General features: G+C 39.6%; 1 protein-coding gene across 1 annotated transcript in view; it reads right to left on the bottom strand.

Annotated features, from left to right (window-relative positions):
• LOC139723449 (NPC intracellular cholesterol transporter 1-like) overlaps positions 1-22,159 on the bottom strand; it is a 38,336-nt gene continuing 16,177 nt past the window's right edge. Inside the window, exons 4-21 of the mRNA XM_071634693.1 lie at positions 21,709-21,944; positions 21,147-21,247; positions 20,288-20,451; positions 19,389-19,517; positions 13,737-13,919; positions 11,777-11,891; positions 10,822-10,949; positions 10,259-10,396; positions 9,559-9,648; positions 8,743-8,933; positions 7,833-7,951; positions 6,659-6,785; positions 6,090-6,151; positions 5,181-5,322; positions 3,607-3,838; positions 2,448-2,561; positions 1,303-1,465; positions 1-461 (exon numbers count right to left, since the gene is read on the bottom strand). Coding sequence (XP_071490794.1) covers positions 337-461; positions 1,303-1,465; positions 2,448-2,561; positions 3,607-3,838; positions 5,181-5,322; positions 6,090-6,151; positions 6,659-6,785; positions 7,833-7,951; positions 8,743-8,933; positions 9,559-9,648; positions 10,259-10,396; positions 10,822-10,949; positions 11,777-11,891; positions 13,737-13,919; positions 19,389-19,517; positions 20,288-20,451; positions 21,147-21,247; positions 21,709-21,944 — 2,559 coding nt within the window. The 3' untranslated portion in view covers positions 1-336. The remainder of the gene's footprint in view (positions 462-1,302; positions 1,466-2,447; positions 2,562-3,606; positions 3,839-5,180; positions 5,323-6,089; positions 6,152-6,658; positions 6,786-7,832; positions 7,952-8,742; positions 8,934-9,558; positions 9,649-10,258; positions 10,397-10,821; positions 10,950-11,776; positions 11,892-13,736; positions 13,920-19,388; positions 19,518-20,287; positions 20,452-21,146; positions 21,248-21,708; positions 21,945-22,159) is intronic.

The raw sequence follows: 22,159 nt of genomic DNA, 5'->3' as shown, positions 1-22,159 counted from the left end.
AGTACATGCCTTCAATACAAAAGGAGGATGAATTTCTAGAGTCATGTCACAAAAATCGCAAGAACAATCTTGACGCATACAGCATACCACTCATCTTAAATTCCCTCCTACGTACGTTGAAATCGGTCTGGTTGAGAACTGAGGGGAATGCATATCACCCTTCTATTTCTTTAGATACATCTGACAAACACAACACGGGATATCATACACTATCAGCAAAAAAAAAATTGTATCAACACAAGGTAATCACGTAGTTGAGATTACACACAAACGTTTACACGTTCACTGGAATTTGCACTTAAATAGAAATATAAACTAGCGCCCTCATCACCGTCATCATGCGTAGAAGTAGCCCTGGGAGTCTCTGGAGGGGATTAGATGTTCGTTGTCACCCCCACGTCGCACTCGGCCATGGCTTCTTTCCTGTTCCTCCAATAGCTGTGCTTTACTAACACTTGGCCCTGTGTGGCATAATTAGGGACAGAGAGAGCGGGTAATGTAACCATGAGTGGAATAAAATATGAACACAATTTTCTTGAACTTGATGCCATGGAACCTGCACCAGTGACTGTCATAGACATTATATTTTTTGTTTGTATTCTGCATTCTTCTGACCTCTGGCGACATTAGACTTCTAATCATATAAACACTGGTCTGTTAGTGATGTTGTTGTTTTTTTTTTTCCTCCTCAGAGTAAAAAAAAAACCAACATATTTCTAGCACATGTGTGAAATTTGCAATTCTTACATACGTAACCCACTCCTTGAAATCAAAATAATTCATCATCACTAGTATAAACAGAAGTAATGAAAAACCACACATTTCACTGATGCAGGGAGGCTATGATTTTCATTCATAACCACAAATGTTGCTAAATTCAAAGACATCGAATAAATTTGTATAGTATTCAACAATGTGAATACTTTTTTGGGGTGATTTTTACTATTTTTTTAAAAGAAATCCCTGGTTGTGTATATATCTGTTTGGTACCTCTCCTAACCCCTTTATTGAAACCTGCATCTCATTACAATATGCATTGATTACCTGTTACTACATAACACATGCTCAACAAGCTATCTGGCTGACAAGTAATGTTTCGTTCCTGGATTTTGCCTAAACCACTCCCTTTTCCCTGCTCGCTGGAGGCAGACGTATATGAATCAGAGATATAACACATGAGCTCCATGACCTTAAACCCTATGTACAGTGTATGCTTTGTGTGTCAATTGGCACAGGAAACCCCATAGCACCATACACGCTGCCTAAAGTCCCGGCACAGAAAGGGTTAAATCTGGCTCTTACCAATATAGCTGAGGAAGACCGGTAGGAAGATGAGGCCGTGGGCGGCGCCAAAGATGACCATCCCCAGGTACATCCTGAAGTAGTAGACCTTAAAGAGCTGGGAGTGGGAGAAGGCCAGGATGATGATTCCAAAGGCCTTCGTCAACGTGATGCCACTCAACACCTGGTGGTAAACGAAGATGGGAAAATGCAACAATCAGCAACCGTTCTAATAATACTTCTTTACCTCTGCCAAGGAGACTATGTATTTGCTGGCCTTGGTATGTCTGTCTGTCTGTTTGCAAAATAATTCAAAAAATTGTGAATTGACTTGGATGAAACTTCCAGGAAAAGTCAATAATGAGACATGGAATACATGATTAAATGTTGGTAGTGATGCAGACCTTAGTGAAAATCCAGGATTTTTACATTTTTCAAAGGATAATCAAAGGAAAATAGAGTCAACTAACGAGGGACTTCAAGCTGTGCACACTTGAGGTGTGCACAAACACAGTGAGCGCTCACTTGAGGCGCGGTATGCAGGAAGCTGATGAGGTAGACTCTGCTTCTGAAACAAGCTTGGCTCAACCACTCACTGCAAGCTTGGCTCAATCCACTCGCTACAAACTCAACTCAACAACTCGCTACAAGCTTGGCTCAATCACTCACTAAAAGCTAAGGTCAACGACTCACTATCAAAGCTCAGCTCAATCACTCACTGCAAGCTTGGCTCAACAACTCACTTCAACTTTGGCTCAACCACTCACTGCAACTTTGGCTCAACCACTCACTGCAATCTGATCTGAATATTAAAGTCACTGCAAGCTCAGCTCAACACCTCACTGCAAGCTTGGCTCAACCACTCACTGCAAGCTCTGCTCAACCACTCACTGCAAGCTTGGCTCCATCACTACCACAAGCTTGGCTCAACCACTCACTATAAACTTGGCTCAACCACTCATTATAAGCTTGGCTCAACCACTCACTACATTCAAAGTTTGGCTCAACCACTCACGACAAGATCAGCTCCATAACTCACTACAAGCTCAACTCCACGACTCACTATAAGCTCTGCTCAACCACTCACTGCATGCTTGGCAGAACGACTCTCAAAAGCTTGCCTCAACAACTCACTACATGCTCAGCTCAACAACTCACTCACTCACCGAACTTCCTATATGTGCCAGTGCATCCTCTGCTCTCTCGAGGCGAGTCCGCTTGGTGCTGACAGTGAATCCCCTGACGATGTGGGAGCAGAATTCTACAGATATTCCAACAGACTGAAGAAGGGGGGGGGGGGGGGGTGGAGAAAAGAGGCAAACATGTACTCCTGTTAATCATTGGCTGAATTTACTTTGATTAAGTATTTCCTTAAAGGGATGGTATAGTATTGGTGGAGATGAGAATTGGGCTTTTAACTTTTTGCAAGATACCAAGAAAACACTTATGAAATAGTACAGAGCATACCATTCTAAGAGGAATTCGAAGTTTATTGGATGAAAATTGGGTTTGGAATTACTGAAACATCCCAAAACAAGGTAAAACATAGCAATCATAAAAAAGTGTTGGATACCTCAGCCATTTCAAAACCAATTTTCATCAAATAAACGTTGAATTCCTCAAGGAATTATGAGCTCTTTCATATTACACGAAGTTTCTGATTATCTCACCAAAAAATGTAGAAACCTGAAATTAGGTCTCAACCAAAACTATACGATTCCTTAAAAAAAAAAAAAATGTATCCCTAGATTGAAAACAGCTTTTCCGTCCCTGTTAAAATTTGCAAGGTTGCTATAAAAACATAGGAACATTTGGCAGGTTTGGCTTGATATTCTCCTATTTTAAGAACTGATTCCCTGATTAAAGGTGATTGATACGGTTGGAGCAAAAATTTTTGTGCAAGTAATCTCTTGTGCTTGTTTGGTTGCAATGAATTTTGTACGTTTTCAATTTCACAGCTGGCCACATTTGAGCAAGCACTTCAAACAGTCAAACAGCAGTCAAGGGCACTGGCAGTAAATGGTGACTGGCCCACATTATGAATGCAAAGTCATTCACACTACAGGAGTAGCAAACATGGAGAAAACTACAAATAACAACACTGGCATCTATCATACAAATCCCTATCTGAGATTAAAGACGTAAATCAATATTACATATAACAAGCAGAAAATTTGTACATTTCTATATTAGTGCAAGTGTTACGAGGCACATATTGCTTTAAAATTTCCACACTGCAGAAATGTCCACTTTCATGGTAGTGCTATAGAAGAAGGGAAGGCAGCCAGCCAAAAGGGGTCAAACCAAGAGATATACATGACCCACCATGATGAGGTTGACCAGTGAGATGGCGTTGAGCTCGATTCCCCAGAGGACCATCATGCCCATGATGTCCAGCGTGATCATGGCGATGGTCAGCGTGCTGATGAAGGCGGCCACCAACTCGAAGGCCAGGAGGATGAAGGTCACCCCGAAGACAGCGGCGATGACGATGCCCAGCGAGACGGCCGTCTCGTGGACGATGGTCAGGTACTGCTCATAGTAGACATAGAAGATACTGCAATTTGAGGGGGAAAAAAGTATCGAGAGTTGCAAAGTTTGAACAGTCTTGGCCACATCGAAGGTGTACTCTCTGTGATTCTGTTAAATTCTGGCAGTATTTTCATTTCATTGATCAGAGGAAGTCAGTACATACAAGCTGTATGTCTACATTGGTCATAAAATGTGGTCATACTACAAGTGACCCTGCACCTCAAAACAAGCAACAAGTCGCCAGACATGAATTTTAAGTGAAGACCATATTCTGAAAGAGCAGACTTTAAGCTTTAAAATGAAGTATAACTCAAATCTAATGGACTCTCCTAACCTATCTAAATATTGGAAAGAAAGCACAAACTCAGGAAAAGTGTGAACTGAGAAATGAGGCTCTGAAGTACAGTGTCTATTCAAGCACTTAATCTTTACCAAACCGCGCTGGCCGTGTGATGAATGGGACAAAAAACGGGAAGTAAACCACCAGAGTAACAACAATGAAGGGATTATCAGATTAAACTGAAATTAAGCATGCCTCATTAACACATTCTGTACATAATTAACGCCAACTTTCAAAGCAGTAGCACTATTCTTTGAAAAGTTATTACAGTTGAAAGTGAAGAGTGTGGACAAGGTTTTTCAGAAATGAAAAAGGGATTCTAAAGACACACCTAATCACACTATTCTACCAAAAATGTTCAAGATAAACTGCTAAAAAATACACTTTCCTGCCCATTTTATGATACCAAATTTTAGCATAATGTATTAACGAAGACTCGCTCTTTCAGAAAATATGAAAAAGTCAAGTTCGGCTAGGTTGACCCATTTCACTTATTTTTAGTCCTCACGCAAAATCAGTGTGTGCGACTTTATGTTCGTTTTGAGGTGCACGGTCACATATGTTGTAAATACACACTACTCTATGGTAGATGCAAACACACTGTGGCACATACAAAATACACATACACCAACAGATGCATATTTCATTATAAGGATGCAAACACACCTTGGTACATACAAACTACACTAACAGATACTCACCACACTATGGTAGATGCAAACACAGTGTGGTACATACACCGTACAAACTACAGTAACAGATGCACACCCCACTATGGTAGATGCAAACACAGTGTGGTACATACAAACCACACTAACAAACAGATGCACACCACACTATAGTGGATGCAGACAGAGTGTGGTACATACAAACTACACTAAAAGATGCACACCACACAATGGTGGATGCACACACACTGTGGTACGTACAAAATACACTATACGTGTACGTACATCTGTCCAATAGATGCACAGCACACTGTGGTAGCAGCAAACCACACTCTCACCCGAGTTCCCTCATGCCTCACCTGTATGGGAATACATTGAATCCATCTATTGTCTGGTTCAGCATGGTAGTGATGTTGACGCCAATCTCCCTGGCGTTCTTCAGAGCTGAGATGAACGTGGACGAGTTTCTCATCGTGGTGTGGTATGTCATGAAGTAGCTCGCTGAAGGAAAACATTCCAGATATAAGGTATCATTAAGAAAACCCCAAGAAATATAATTTCCACAAATTTCTGGTACTGGCTCAATAATGCAACATTTCAAGATTCATACCCCACCATGCACAACCAGCAACACAATGCAAAACGGGATCTTTACTGGATCTATACAAAAGAACAATGTTACCGTCATTGAGTACCTCAGTGTCACTAAATGCCTGGGTTTTTACTTTACAAAAATCATATTCCATCTTTTTTGCCTTAAAAAATGTAAAAATGCAAGGGTTACTTGTACCTGTCAAACACATTATGGGATACAAGTGACTGATCTTTTACATGCCAATGCAATAATACAAGTTGTGACTAGCCAAGCAATTTCGGTGGCATTTACCATGTAGGTAGTCCTCCTACATTTGACCTCATTGCCAAGCTAGGAAACATACTGAGCTATACCAATGTCACAGTACTGTAAAAGTGGATATTTTCGCGCAAATGATTTTTCCCGCTTGGCCGGATAAGAAGAGTTTCTGGTTGAGCAAAATGCCCAAAAAATTTCAACACTGTGAAAATTTCCACTTTTACAGTAGCTGAGGCATTTCACAGTGGTATAAAATGGTATTGAATGGTTTTTGCGGTGTTGCATAATCCCCTTCGTTGACAGTAACCTTGAAGACATTTGTGCCTATTGACAAAGGCAGCAAGCCATCATACTTATGTGCTGATAGATGAATGAAATATCATGGCAATGGTTTAAGATAACTATGATTACTCACATGCAATATCCTTCTGTGTCTTGTCTGTGAAATTCAATGCGGAGGCGTAGGCAGCTTTGCCTCTGTTGAAACCATGAAAAAAAAAAAGGAATGAGAGTTACTACACATCCCTTGATATGGAAGATATAATGATAAGCACTCTTTTTATCTTTTTTTTTTTCAACTGAAATCAAGATTTCTTTTATCAATGGTGATAACACTAATTTGCAAACATCTCCTTTCTTGGAGTTCTCAAAAAACAAGTCAATATCACAGTCTTCAGGACTCCTTTTTTTTTTCTATTAACCCGTTGAGGACGAGTCCTGAGCATACTTGGGCAGGTGTCTATGGGAAATGCATGTTGTAGCAAAATCAGTCTGTCCTCAATGAGTTAAATATCATTGCTATCATTAACACCCTCACAACATCCTTACAAAGCATCACATTATGTCTTACTCCTCTCAACATCACCTTTAAGAGACAGGATGTTGACAAAACACTAAAAAGCAAAAAAATAAGCAAAAGCAAAACAAAAAAAAATAAAACAAAAACAACGACAAAATAACAAGATCCCTGGAGGAGACACATACCCCTTGCTGCAGGCTGTGCCTGGAATGTCCTCAAGAAAGAAGGGGAGAAACTCTTCGAACTGCATCGGGGTTGGTCGGTCATTCTTCTGTGACAGCGGACGGCATGATGTGCATGTGTCGTTCAAATCTAAGGCAAAGGGCAACAATCCGTACGCACACTTCAAAGTAACAAATTTTCATGGAATCGACAAAAATGAACATCGATGGACACTGATTACTGTAAAGGCCGAAATTTTCTCAGGATTTAATTTTCGCGAATCGCTGTTATGCCGCGAATTGAACAACACGCAAGAATAATGTTACCCGATCCACTAGCAAAGTGAATGGATAGGCATTAGTGCACTCATGATAGCCTAGGTGTCAGATCATGAAAGTAACATCAAACAAAAATGTCTGTGATATCCTCATTTGCCAAAAGATCTGTATGCGAAACTACCAGTGGCCCATTTTATAAAGATTGATCATAAAATTGATCTTATGATCAATTCAAGAAAGTTTTGCTCGATCTGCTATTTAACTTGTGCTTTAAGTCAAGCGTACAAAGTACTTTATATCTTTATGAAACAGACTTATGATCAGTATTGACCTCTTATGCTCGATTCACTCAATAAATTGAGCATAAGATTAATTGTAATTCTTTATGAAATAGGACCCAGCTTTTACAATACTTTCAGCACTGCTTCTGGTGTATGCTTTGGACGCTTTTTCCATGACCCATGACCTGCATCGAACATAGATTATATTGCGTGCTATGCTTTGCACTTTCAATTGCATTGAACTGGTCAAGACTTGACTTTTCCCTTGCCTGGAATATTTGCTATACCAGACAGAATAAAAAATGAACAACACCACTAGAGCTGTACTTTATTGGCAAACTCTTTATAGTGGTCACTTTAGTGCCTTGGGAATCTGTCACTTGGTCTACTCCCAATTTATTTATTCATAATACCCGTTTAGTTTCAACCTGCCTGGTTTAATCTGTTTTGTCTACAACCAGTTTGTCTAATGTCCATTTGGTCAACAACTGTTGCCACTTACGTGTAGCCTCAATACCAGTTGTCTAGTTACCAGCTGCTAAGATTTGTGCACGTGTAAAATCTGTTGTTATTTGGCCGGTGAATGGCTGCTACACCAATGTTCCATACGAGACCCTTTAATCAATCAAAAATCTCACCTGTTGCCGGACAGAAGTCCCCGGAGGCGTTGACACGGCAACACGTCAGGGCACCTGTCGGCTTTACCCAATCAAAGAAGTCGTCCATCCATGACGAGGTGGGATGAGCAATGTTGGTACTTGAGTATGAATGAGAGTGGAAGAGAACAATGGAAATACGACATTTAGTTTTGCTTGATTTGCTCACATATATACAAGGACAGCTATTTTAGATACTTTGTACTGTTAAAATTCTGCATCATACTTCAGTCAACCTTGCCTTAGTCAAAGCCAAAGGGGTTGGGGAAAATCCTTAGACTAATGTGAAATGAGACTTGCAAAACAAAGCTGATGAACACATGCTTTTATCTGTCTGGGTTGAATATTTCTTTGACTCTAAATGAAGTTCATAGTCATGGCATGTTGTCTTTAAAATTATTACCTATAAAAAGAAAAAGAAGAGAGGCAACTTCAGAATATTTGGTAAAAATACTAGTTCCCACTTTAATAGGCAAACACACAGACCATCTTGCCCTCTTGGTGTTGGTTTAATTTTTGTCACAAATTAGATTTATAAGACTCGACCACTAGTTCACTCCGAACAAGTTCGTAATGAGCAGGGCCAATAACCACTGCAGATATCCCCGAAACCGCCTCCCCTCCCCCCCCCCCCCCAAAAAAAAAAAAGGAAAGGAAAAGAAAATGCATACTGATGGCACTACTACACAGGAGAGAAGACAAAAAATGACCTTTTGGTACAAAAAAAAAAAAAAATGGGACAATGCACATAGAAAGCATGCTGCATCAAATGTTAGGAAGAAAAAAATTGTCATTACAAAAAAACATATTTTTTCTTATTTTCAATAATGACAAAGAAAAACACTAGTAGGCAGCATTGGCAAGAGGGAATGGAACCATAACTTTCACTCACTAATCTGCCTGCTCTGAGGCAAAGTAGACCTGTGAAGTCAGTGAGTTCTCATTGCATCCTGTGCCTCCACAGATCTTGTTCTGCCCTTCCAGGGTGGTGTAGTTGTACCCCTCCCGCACCACGAAGTAGACGGGTGGTCCAACGTTGAGCAGGGATCCCTGGGCTTCAAAGTACTTCACCATGTATGAGTCCTGCAGAGAAAAGGGTAAGGACATTTCACTAAATAACAGCCTCGTGCAAATACTTTGGCATAACTTGAGCAGGAATCCTTTCTTTCTCCAACTCTATTCCTTAAAGGAGGACGATATCATGAACAGAACCCTGTAAGTTTCACCTCCATACTACTTCCAACCACCCCCCCCCCACAACAAAAACCAATTAAATACCACAGTATTGAAAGCTGAAACAAGCTATGTTTTTCTTAACGTCTATTTTTGACAGTCACCTGCTCAAATATTTATGTACAAGTCAGTTTGTCTCGTTTGTTTTCTTTTTCTCATCTAAATAGGCACGTAATTGACAAATCCATTGGAATTTTAGTAAATCTAAATCAACACACACACACACACACACACACACACACACACAAACACACACACACACACCAAAAAAAAAAAAAAAAAAAACCAGAAACACGCCAAATCTAGTTTACTCTCTCTAGAGGGGATTATCCATAGAGAGACTCTCTCACGATTCCACCACAATATCATGTTGGCATGCACATATCACAGATGCTAATGAACATTTCAAGCTAAATCATTGACAACCAATTTGAGATCTCCGTCAATTTGTGGCTTTTCTCTCATAAAGACCCACCTCTGGCATGGAGAGCTTCTGATCGAGACCAACAGAGAGGTGAGGAATGAGTGCTCCAGCAGCACACAGCAGGAAGGAGAAGACGAGGATCTGGCAAAAGGAAGAGACAAAAAGTGAAAATGTAGCCTTTGAACAATTTTTGAGGTCTCTAAAAGAATCAACACCCCCCCCCCCCCAAAAAAAAAAAAAAAAAAAAAAAAAAAAGAAGGGGGGAATAAAACAGGTGATCATTGTTGACACAGTACTAGCACAGTAAAAGACCAATCCAAGACTTCTAATAGAAATTATCTAAAAAAGAAAATAACTGAACAAGGATTAAACAATTGCTTGCTAAATGAATAGCAAACTAAATCAAAAAATTGCTTGCTGGCGTGCTCTTTTTAATCATATGGCATAGAAAAAAGACAAGGAATTCCATCTCTATAAAACACAACTGAGACAACTTGTAGACATCTTGTCTGCATATTATTTCAACATGAACAAGGAGGTCGTAGGTTCGAAGAGGAGTCGATAGCATAGGTCTCTATGGGAAACCTGCGCCGTGCGCCTGCGTATGCATTCAACTAAACCACCAGGACCACGCACCCTTCATAGGAAGGAAAAGGAATGCTATAAAATGGCAACACTTGTCAGGTACACAAGGAGCTTGCTACATGCAATATTTTCCCAAGAGGACATGAAGAGATAGACCTTTCCTTACCACTAAAATGCGCACACACTTCGTGAGGAGGAAAGGAGCGTAGTAGTTCTTGACAACGCGGTACAGAATACCCGGCTCCTTGGGCTGCTTGCCAGCATGCTTGTTGGATGCACAGCATAAGATCTCATAGCGGTTGGCCTGTTAGGAAAAGAACAAGTGCAAGGGTAATGTTGCTACGTACGTACCAAGTCACTGCAATATATAATACCTCCACAAAAAAGGGTAACATCCTGAATGCTACTTTGTGGTTGGTTTTTTTTTTTTCTGGTTGTATTAAGTATTTCATTTCTATACTGTGTCAAGGTGCTTCTAACATTTTTAAAAAGATATCTGAAACCAAGTTACTCAAGCCTAGGGCATGTCATGAAGAGGGTTTTTTTTTAACAACCTGTTTTAAGCTACAGAAATTCTTGCATCTGATTGGCTGAGAGCGAATTTATCTGGCAAATTTGTCAGACAAAACACTTCATGAAATCCCCTCTTGATGACCCCCTGGGGAGTGTTCCAACCAGTTTACCCTTCAAGGTGCCCATGCGTGAAAACTCAAAGGTCCCACCACTCACCTCTTGACGAGAAGAGTCTAGGGCCATCACGGCGACAAAGCAGGTAATTTGAAGGAGGAAGTCCATCGCAACAGCAACTGCTGCATACATGGAGAACGCTCTCACGGCAGGCATACTAGACATTGCCCCTGTGCATGAGGAACAAAAAAACAGTCATAAAAAAATGTTAAAGCATCTTGTATTTGAATGCATCAATATTTTAGCAGCTACAGTTTCCAGAAATAACCGTCATGATGAAATCCAGCAAACATGGGGAACAGAATTCAGATGGTGTTTTGAGAAGAACCTCTTCGGCCAACTTGAATGGATACAGTTTTTATCTGTCTGTTGCCACAAGTATCGCTTTTCTTGTTACTTGTCAATTGTTGTAAATTATGCATTTTGAAATGAAACTTGGTCTTTGCTGAGTGAAAATATTGAATACACAATGTAGACTATGGAGAAAACATGATTTCATGAGCATATTTATGAGTGGTCTAGCAAAAGCATGTCTAGGTGTTGACATAAATGTTTTCCAAAGCAGTTCCTTTCATATCCAAAACAGACGTACACATTGTAGACTTTGCCAGCTCTGGTCTGATGAGTCAAAGTGACTCTGGTTCTACAATCTGCAGCACATCAGGGCAAGCTGACACAACAAAACACTTTACCTTGTTATATATGTCATTCCAGTAATTCATTTGTGTTTTAGTTTTTCCCAAAATACATTTGTTCCGGTACAGGGAAGTCACTATTAGAGAACAAGACTGCAGACTGTCTTCTCTACGATACATGTTGCTTCTTAAATAAACACTTTTCATTGATTTAAATGCTTACTAAATTGTTCATACCTACAGAGAATTTAAAAAAAAAAACAATTAAACAAAACACCACAGATCAATAGAAGAGGAACTCGCAGACAAGGGAAAGTTGGATGATGGATCAGATTGACTACTTAATGTCTACCAAGACTCACCGAGACCAAAAGCGATAGACTCTGAGGAGCTGGTGAGGAGCATGCTGGGGGCTACCTCCCCCAACACCCTGCCAATGTGCTCCGCCCGGCTCTCGGCGGGGAAACGCTGGTCCCTCTGAGGCAGGGAAATAGGAGAGCAATAGTTAGTGTTGTCTTCTGACAAAACGGGCATTTTACTTTAAAAAGCAACGACCCTACATGTATTTGCATTCTCTACAAACATTTACAATTCTTTTTCTTATACATTTAAAATCAAACTTACAGCTATATTTACTGTATCTGGTAAACTAACAATATTTGTAACCATTCTTGTAATAATCTTGTTAGAAAAAAAAATATGGGTTTGGAAGAGAACAAGATATGCTTGATATTAAAGCTCAATTAAAAAAATGCAGTGCACCATTATTGTTAGTGGACAGAATTTCAGCATCTGCTTTGATATCCAAATTAATAACTAATTAAAAACAAATTAATAAGGGCATACAGATGACATGAATGTTTTCCTACATGCCTAGTTATTGTATAACTTGACAACACTTGAGTTAACTTCCTCCTCCGAATAAAAAAAAAAAAACCCAAAACAAACCACAAGCTAAACCAAAACGAGATTTGGCCTTTCCACCAGTTAAACAAACCCACTCAAAGTGACGCAATATGACAGCCGACTGCATTTAATGATGGACAATTTGTACCCAATGCCTACCAGTATTCTACTGTATGCCAGTTTCATCACAAGATGCATGACAGGTGGCAACAAAAATCCCCACCATCAAGTGTACTGATCTGCATACAAAGCAAGGCCGTTGTTAACAGTAACGGGGCTACTGTGGTTAACCCTATGAAAAAAGCCCAGCATTCACATCTACTTGCTCCCACTGGAGTCACATGTTCATGTGTACCAGTGGAATGCTGTGTGTGTGTGTGTGTTTTAAAACACAATCAGCATACAATCGTTGTCCCTGCCTGCTGATCCTGGCAGCTTAGATTGTGAGCACGTACAACTGATCCCAGTGCATAGATACATTGCATTCACTCCCAAAACATGAAAGTTTATTTTGTTGCTCTTTTAGAAGGTTTTTGTTTTGCTTTGTTTTGTTTTTTAATAGTATGCGATGTAAGACTGGCACTGGAGGATTTGGACTTTGGCAATGCCTGAGATGTCAGGGGGCACATAAAGGGTTAAAAAGAGGCATGAAACCGAAATATATAATATGGATTGAACAAATGCAGAACAGTGAACACATCTGTGAAGATTGAGGAAGATTGTACAATCCATTCAAAAAATTATGAATTGTTTTGATAGCATTTCAGTACAAAAGGTCAATGATGGACATTAAAATAAAAAAGCTCACAAATTGTGATTACAGCAGGACAACAATACAGAAAATGGCATACAGAATTCCACACCTTTATTTTCTATAAAAAGTACACATTCCCTCCATTTTGTTGCTGATACGTACTGAGGATAATATCATTTCCCCTGCTTCCTGAAAGAGGTAAGCCCAGTCCTCTTTCATTATGCTATATCAAAATGAAAGTGTGTTGAATTCTCTTTATATTTTTCTTGATATTGTAGTCCTACGGTGATATAACAAATTATTGTATTCTTCTTATCCAGCAATATTGGTGCTCAAATTAAAGAAATCATTTGAAGAAATTGCCAGATTTTTCTCAAACTTCAATGTGTTCTATTTTTTCATATTGTACATTTATCTTCTACATTCATTCAATCCACACGTATACTGTAAAATAAAAAGATTTCACATGCTTCACAAGGAGCCAAGATTCACAAAAGTAATAAAGGTCATCGGCTCCCATATGCCAAAGTTTCATTACGTGAATATTTCTGGTTTCACAGTATTTGGGTTTCAGTTCTTTTTATCAAAAAGGCAACAATCTTAAGATTTATAAGTATGTTTTCTTTTTTCATAATTAGAGTATTATGCAAGTCCCTCCTTACCTGATAGCGCTGCACCAAAATGAAGATGTTGTCGACACCGACGGCCAAGACGAGGAAGGGGACGACCTCGATGACGATCAGGGTGGCAGGAATGCCGGCCCAGCTCAGGACACCGATGGAGGAGCTGACAGACATCAGAACGATGATGACACCAGACAGACCAAGTATGATCTTGGAATCGATCTACCACACAAAGATCACGGGATAGAAATGACATAGAGTTAACATTCATCACTCGTACAGCTTGTACACAAATTTCAATAGATAGTGAAACACAATCATATCTTTTACACTGTACTAGAGTAAGAATATGAGTATGTGGTACATGTACATTGTACACTTGTATGTATCTTTTCCCTGACAACACTTGACATGCAACAACTTAATGGTCAGAAGAAATCGTATATTGTGCACGACTGCGTAGTGCTATCAACAGATTGCAAAGCAAAACTATATTCCTATACATGTATACAATTTCATCTCTGGAAAAAAAAAAGAACCAACAGATCCCAACAGGAAACTGGATCACTTGGCACAGCCAAAAATTAATGTAACGTAGGCAATCTGGACTCAAAGTAATGAAATGCACACATACATGTACGTGTGGCAGGAAGTCAGGGATTCAGTAGCTTGTCCCTCCAAAAATCTGAACCATTTTATAGTAGGTACATTCCATTTGTATTCCATCTATTGAATACCAAGTTCATTCTTCATTAATATCTCTTTAACATGGGTAATGCTGTACATGGTAAGATGCCTATAAAATCCATTGCGAACTGCTGAACTGATTTAATGCAATGATGATGTGAACCACAAATGTGTGTTCTTTATACACAGAACAGGGACTATCAAACAGCAACAATGTTGTACAAGAATGAATACACTGATACACAATCTTTAATTTACAACCCTATTCCTGCTTGTCTTTTTAAAACTGAGGAAAGATAAAGCTCTAGTTTAAAAAAGAAAGAAAGAAAGAAAAAGAAAACGAAAGAGAAACCAAGAGAGAGCAAATGAAAGGGGGAAAGGAGAACAAAAATGTTGATGGGCAAAAAGAAACTGAGAAAGGAAGACATGTCTATCCAGCTGAATTAATATCATAAGTACATAGTAGGTCCTGTTCTAGTGCTCTGTACAGGTACATGGATAATGATCAATTTTTGTTTTGTTTTGTTTTGCTTTTGTGTGTGTGTGTGTGTGTGTGTGTGTGTGTGTGTGTGTGTGTGTGTACAGCACAATGTATGTGTTGGAGACAGTGTGTCACAGGGGCTTGCATTGTATAGTCTTCATTCAAGTCATATGGATACATTGACAGGAAAGGTATTTAAAGGAAGATATACCAGAGCCTTGAACAAAAGCAAACACAAAAGTGGCCTGTTGTCCTTGGTGTATAGCAAAAATTTGAACATAAAGTACATGTGTGTCAGAGTGACCAGTATCTAACTGGCACTGCATGGTTTTGTAAAATCTGGAGTGATGATCAAAGTCCTTATCGCTTTAAATGCACGAGTGCTTTCATTCTGTAATAACTACTGTATGAACAGAAATAGACACAGACACACAAACACACACATACTTGTAGAGTGCAGTCTTTGTACACTCACAGGCATGTACACACCAACAAATTTATGTGCAAAATAACCCATCTCTGGCAAACAGTATGAACCCACACTACTTGTACATTACACCTTCACACTGCAGTGAACTATTAAAACTGTAGTTCACCTTTAAAAAAAACCCAAAACAGGCAGGTTGATTAATTACTTGATGTCAGCAAGCACAGCTCTACAAATGCTTTTTCAGCATGGGTGTCAAAATTTAATCTTTAAGCCACTGTAGCCTGTATTATTAATACAGGCTCAAAGTATTGAGTAAAAGTGTTTATGAGCTACAAGGTGTATTTTATTTGATTTCTTACAACTGTACGCTTCCTGGACTGCTTGTTTCCTTTTCTGTGTGTGTAATGTTTCCCCGCAAAGCTAACAGAAATTTATGCACACATTGTGGGGTGAAGGACATCAAACAGGTCCAACAACATTGTCCTCCACAAGCAGTCCTTCAGAAGGAAAGGTTGTGATCGTGTAAACACTGGTTTAGTCATTCATCATTTACAAGGTGTCCTACAGACCCATGTAAACTGTCTTCTGGGTCTACGTGTACAATGCCTGTTGTGTTGTCATCGTATTCATTCACACTATGACCTGTCATCGCAAAAATCTCTCCAACTCCCACCCCCCCCCCCCCCCCCCCCCGAAGAAAAAAAGAGTGGACAAAAGATAGAGAAAAGAATGTACTGTGTCTGGAGATCAAGACAGAATCCATTGAAGACTAGTCCTAGTAATAGACTTGGGTGCATCAGGTTATCTTTAGTTTGTCATGTTGTCATCACATCACAAGAAATGGTCAGATGTTATGTGTGAACTGCTGTACAATAATTTCATAATCAATCACAGATAAATCACGAGATCTTTGAATGAGTGAAGTACATACGTAAAGTATCTGAATAAAAAGCTTCATGACCAATAGCTAAACATGTTGTGTAATTCAATCAACAAAACTATGATGAGTTTAACAGCCCATTGAAACCTCCCCATCCCCCTTCCGAGAATGAAAATGACAGTTAATCATTTGACCAAATAAATGTGTGTCATATGCTGACATCAAAATTTCTAAACATAATTAATGACCAAAGTGCCAAAGATCAACGTCTTGAGTGAAAATCACTTTGTGTGATAACAAGGACGTTAATTACCGATGACGGCAGTTTCTTATCTCGTGGCTTATCACAACATGAGATAAAAGTGGTATTAAGGATTTTATGTACATTGTACACATACAGTGTACAGTGGGAGTTGGTACACTGCAGTGACACTGTAGTGACACTAACAAGGGAAGACTTGCCACCCCGCCCGCTCAGAAACCAACATTTGAATCCTAGCATTACCTGTACATCTGTACAACTCCCCCTCATTCCTTTGGTTCATTGTTTTCTCACAGAAGAGGGGGAGATACGAACTTGTAAGGAGTAATTTTGTGAGGTACATGTATGTCAGTGAATCACACAGCTGACAGTAAATAATTGCTTCATTGTATTGACTACACTCTACAAGACATCACTTTGTGTGCTTAAGGTGTATTTTTTCTACATTTTAGATTTGTTAAAATACACAGTTCCAAGACATAATCTTCTGACTCATCATCTACACTGTACCATTTACTACCAGAGGAAATAAGGGGGGGGGGGGGGGGGGTGCAAAATATTTTGAGATCCCGACAGTAAATATGTACTTGTGACTTCTGTGTGCCCATACAGTGTAAACTGAGGGTGCACAGATGATTTTATTGCTGTGGACATGCAGACAGCTACTGTGCATAAATACAAGTGCTGATAGGAGTATTACTAAATTGAAATTATCCGAGCCAAACAGGAAACTACAGCATGAAAGAAGAGCGCTATAAAACAGCCTTTAATGTGGCCTTTCATTTCCAAAAATAAATGGTTGCTAGGGAAATCTGGTGAGTGAGAAGTTGGAAGTACTACTGACAAGTATGGGGTATGATTTCAAGTTTAGACTGCATGAGAGTGGGAAATTAGCTACAGGAAAAGGGGCACTGAGTCTACACACTGATAAATGTACATCTATATGCCTACTTTGGTCAGTAGAAAAACATTTGGTTTTCTATCTGATTGGTGTTTTCTCACAAGTGATAGAAGATTTGTTTATGTGTAATTTGTCATCGACTATCTCAACATAAACATGCAGTCGCAAAGAATAAAAATATCACTGAAGGTGATTAATACCCCCGCCCCATGACGACAGTCTTACCCAAGGAAATTACAGCACTTGGTGAAAACATGCATTTAAGACAGTATTCCCACCACGACCAATGTGTATGCCACATTTCATGAGCTTCAGTCGAATACAGAGGAAGTAGTTCAATCCGCAAGATCTTTCCTTGATCTTCTGCCATTTATATGCCGTTACCATGGCAACGCAGCTTCCGACACGTCCGAAAAATATGTCTTCCACATCTTCCCACCAAGATCAAGGTGTGTGCCACATTTCATAAGCTTTGGTCAAAAAACTGAGGAAGTAGTTAAATCCGCAAGATCTTTCCTTGATCTTCTGCCATTAATATGCCGTTACCATGGCAACGTACTTTCGGGTACTGTCGAAAAATGCGTCTTGCACATCTACAACCAAAGGCACACATCTGTACCAAGTTTCATGGAAATTGGGCAAAAACTGAGGAAGTAGTTTGCAACACAAAATTTTCCATCATTTTGGCTCATAATATGTGAGCTGTTACCATGGCAACATACTTTTTGTCACTGTCAAGAAATGTGTCATGCTGACCTATATCCTAAGACAAACATTCAATATGAATTCCATGAGAATTGGAAGAACACTGATGAAGCAGTTTTGCCATGAAGCATTTTGCCCTATATTTTACCAATAAAAAGCCGTTACCATGGCAACGCACTTTTTGCCACTGCAGAAATATGTGTCTTGCACATTAACATATTCAGATGAACATCTGTACCTAATTTCATAAAAATTGATCAAAAACTGTGGGAGGAGTTCGCGACGCAAGATTTGTACCCATTTTTGACCATAATATGCCGTTACCATGGCAACGTACTTTTGGGTACTGTCAAAAAATATGTCTTGCACATCTACAACCCAAGGCACACATCTGTGCCAAGTTTTATGTGAATCGGTTGAAAACTGAGGAAGTAGTTCGCGACGCAAGATTTGCAACGGTCCGACCGCCCGACCGCCCGACCGAAAAAAATAACTGCATTTTCCTTAGGTGGGGATTTGGCACCAAAATGCCGTGTCTGAAATTGCAGACTAACAAGACTACCCACAAAAAAATCCCTTTAATAAGATACTGAACCTACACAGAAGTTCACCAAACTATTACAACCATTATTCATATGCACACACCGCAAATTCAGTCATGTGGTGAAAAGTTCCTTCATCCCAAAAATGCAGCGGAGCGTGATGCTTAAATTGGGTCAAAGAAACAAAGCGAAATATCACTGATATCCCAATGTTGTCAATTTGTCTCCCTGCTAATGCTTTGGGATCAAGGGGCATCTTTTCAGAATAAAGAAGCAAATTACGTTTGGAAGGAGATAAGGGGTAGGATTAAATCAGCCAATAGGTATGTTTGAACACACTGTTGTGTAACTTTAGTACTCTGGGCAAAAAGGCAGTCACAGACAAGCCTGACTCTACCACAGTATAGACAGACAGAATTCTCATCACTAAAATGTCTAAAAATATATCATTGTTGCAAAACCAACTTCACAGTAACAATTGTGAATATCATCATTACCCTTTTCATCGTCATCATCATCATCATCATCATCATCATCATCATAATCATCATGATCACCACCACCATCATCATCACCACCATCATCATCATCACCAACACCATCATCATTATGACCATTATCATCAACATCATCCCCATCATCATCATCATAAGTAGCACCATCACCACCACCACCATCACTGTTTCTGATTGGTTTTGCATGTTTCTTTTTGTGCGTGTTTATTCATTTATTTATTTGCACTCTGAGGAAGAATGCTGTTGGGCACACCATGCTCCATACATCAATACGACCAGGAAACTCACCAGCAGGCGTTGGCAGCTGTTGATCTGTCCGAGAGCAAAGGTCACGTAGGCAAACATGAGCATGTAGCTGGCAGCGATGGTCACCACGTCCGAACTACTCTCCCTATTAATCTCATCTTCCACTGATCTCTGTATAATGAGCAGACACACAAAAACATTACTTTACTTTACACTACAACAATAAAGACTTTCCAAGGCTTGACAATAATTTTATACATTTATATACGCACACACAACTGTATGGAAGTATATGAACAATGACCTCGTCATTGCCTCAAAGATTCTATTTCAGAAGCCATGAGAAGAAATGTGTGAGGTCGCAGACTTGAGACATCAATTCCATTCCTATCAGATATCGTCGGGCTTATAATTATGTTGATGGGACGGTACACTTTTGGTTGAGAGGGGGCTTCAGGTTTCTAGCATTTTTTTGAGCTAACGAGAAACCTCTCATGAAACCTCATGAAATATGACATGACAGAGCATATCATTCTAAAAGGAGTTCAAAGTCTATCTCATGAAAATTGGTTATGAAATGGCTGAGAAATCCAAACAAAGAGGTCCTAATAAAAGATAGGACCCCCCCCCCTTTTATTAGGATCACATTGTTTTATTTAGTTTTTGGATATCTCAGCCATTTCAAAACTGATATTCATCGAATAAACATTGAATTCTTTTTAGAATTATATGCTCTTTAATATTTGGTTTCCAATGATCTTGTAAAAAAAGTTAAAATCTGAAACCATCATCTCAACCAAAACGAAAAAATCCCTTTAATCATTGCAAAAGCTACGTAACTTGTAAATGATATCAAACAGGAGGTGGCTGCCATCGTCAGAGAAAAGGACTGTCAATCTCCATGATGGCCAACTCTGAAATGTCAGGGATACCATCCTCACCTCAGCCTGAAAGGCGATGGTCAGGTTGGGGTTGCTGTAGTTCTTCACGAATTCGATGTACTCCTTCTCCCATGCCATGGCCATGTCCAGGCGAGGGTCGCTGGCCAGGTAGTTGTTGACCGGAAACGTGATGATCAGAGAATCTGCCATGTTGTACTTATCACCTGCAGCAGTGACGTTTCAGAGACAGGTGGCTCAGATTACAGTGCGCTCCCATTATATGAACATTTTGTTTCAATGAAGCTAACATGGAAGTCCCCGAATTATCTCTACACACTTTATTTGTTAAATTATTTAAAAATGTCGATATATATGTACACATTACGAGAGAAACTGCCTGGACCTTTGTTTTGATGGGGGAAGCCTGTACACTCAAAAAAGAGCATGGGCAATGTGAAATTGAAACAAAATAACAGACAGACAGACAAACAAACAAACAGACAAACAAACAAATAATCTGAAGAAGATATTGTGTTGTCAGGGGATGTGTGAAGTTTAAAATCCAAAGGAAAATTGATAGATACAGTAACTGTACAGCGTAGCATCGCCAGATACTGTAAAACTTGATATATTCGCGGCATGAAATTTTCGCGAATTGGAGCCGACAGCCTTTTTCGTGGCATGAAATTTTTGCGACTTGCCACTGGCGTTCAATGCATGTAGTGTAGACAAAAACTTTCGCGTGCATTTTAATTTCGCGAATTTTGGCGCTCGCGAAATTAAAATGCTCGCGAAATTAAAATGCACGCGAAAATTCCTCGTTTTACAGTATACATTGGAGTTCATGGCTCACTGTAAGTTAACCTTAACATGCGGTGAAGTTTTGGAGCTATTAAAAGTGTTTTTGCATAATTGGTACCTTCAAAACCGCCAAGGGCCGTCCATGGGAAGATCGGTCCCCCATAGGTCCCCAAACAGGGCATGAGCAGTGCGGTGGTGTCGTTAAGTGAATTCGGAGCCCTATGGGATAAAATAACAACAAACAAGAACATAATGAAACAAACTGGCAACTCCGGTGATTGCTAGATTTCTTTGGAAGGTAATTCATTGCCAAGGCATTAAACAGTACTATTAAATGTAATGTCTTCAAAGTCACAAACATAAACACAAACATAATATCTATCCAAATGGACTCAAAAATTTGCAACTTAATTGTACATGTAGATGTTTCAAATTCATTGCCATTCAAAATCACATTGTTTCATGCACAGTTAACGGTGAACCAAACCGTGAAAAAGTGCATGTTTTCATCATTTGTAACAAAGTATAAATCTCTCAAAATATTTCTTTAGTAGTAATTTGTCACTTTTAGTTCGGTGGACAGCACATTCTGCCTCCCTCCAACCCACAAATTTATGCTACAAAATTATTAAATTTTTAACGTATCAACTGACGTAGTAGAGTGTGTGATTTTCACTCACCCCGCACATGAGAGAATGTGGTCGTGATAGTCTGCGGCAAGCTGCCAGCCGTACGGCCCCATGGCCTTCTTGTCGAGGTTCTCATGGCTGTTCTGGAAGTAGTTCACCACACTCTGGATCGTGCAGTGGTCGTTCTGCGGGGCCAGGGGCTTGTAGCAGATGTCGGATAGCGTGATGTAGCTGTCGTTGCCGTACGGGACTTGGAGGTTCAGGATTTCTGTTTGAAGGTCAAGCACCTATGGAGGAGATCAAACAGAATCTCAGTCAGATTACGATAACCAGTATACATTTATGTTTGGAAATGCGTGTGAGAGTATCTCAGGGTTCCTCTTCTTTCTGCAAAACAGCAATTTTTCATGTACATTGTACAGTAAACCCTGTCTGCAATGACCACATACATGTATATGGAAAAAAAATATGAGGCTATTATACCGAGGTTATTGTAGCCTGG

Source organism: Diadema antillarum, unplaced genomic scaffold (assembly GCF_040938485.1).
Source record: "Diadema antillarum isolate AM-2024a unplaced genomic scaffold, OU_Dant_1.0 scf00000191, whole genome shotgun sequence".
NCBI lineage: Eukaryota > Metazoa > Echinodermata > Echinoidea > Diadematoida > Diadematidae > Diadema > Diadema antillarum.
This window is presented reverse-complemented; position numbering and strand designations above follow the sequence as displayed.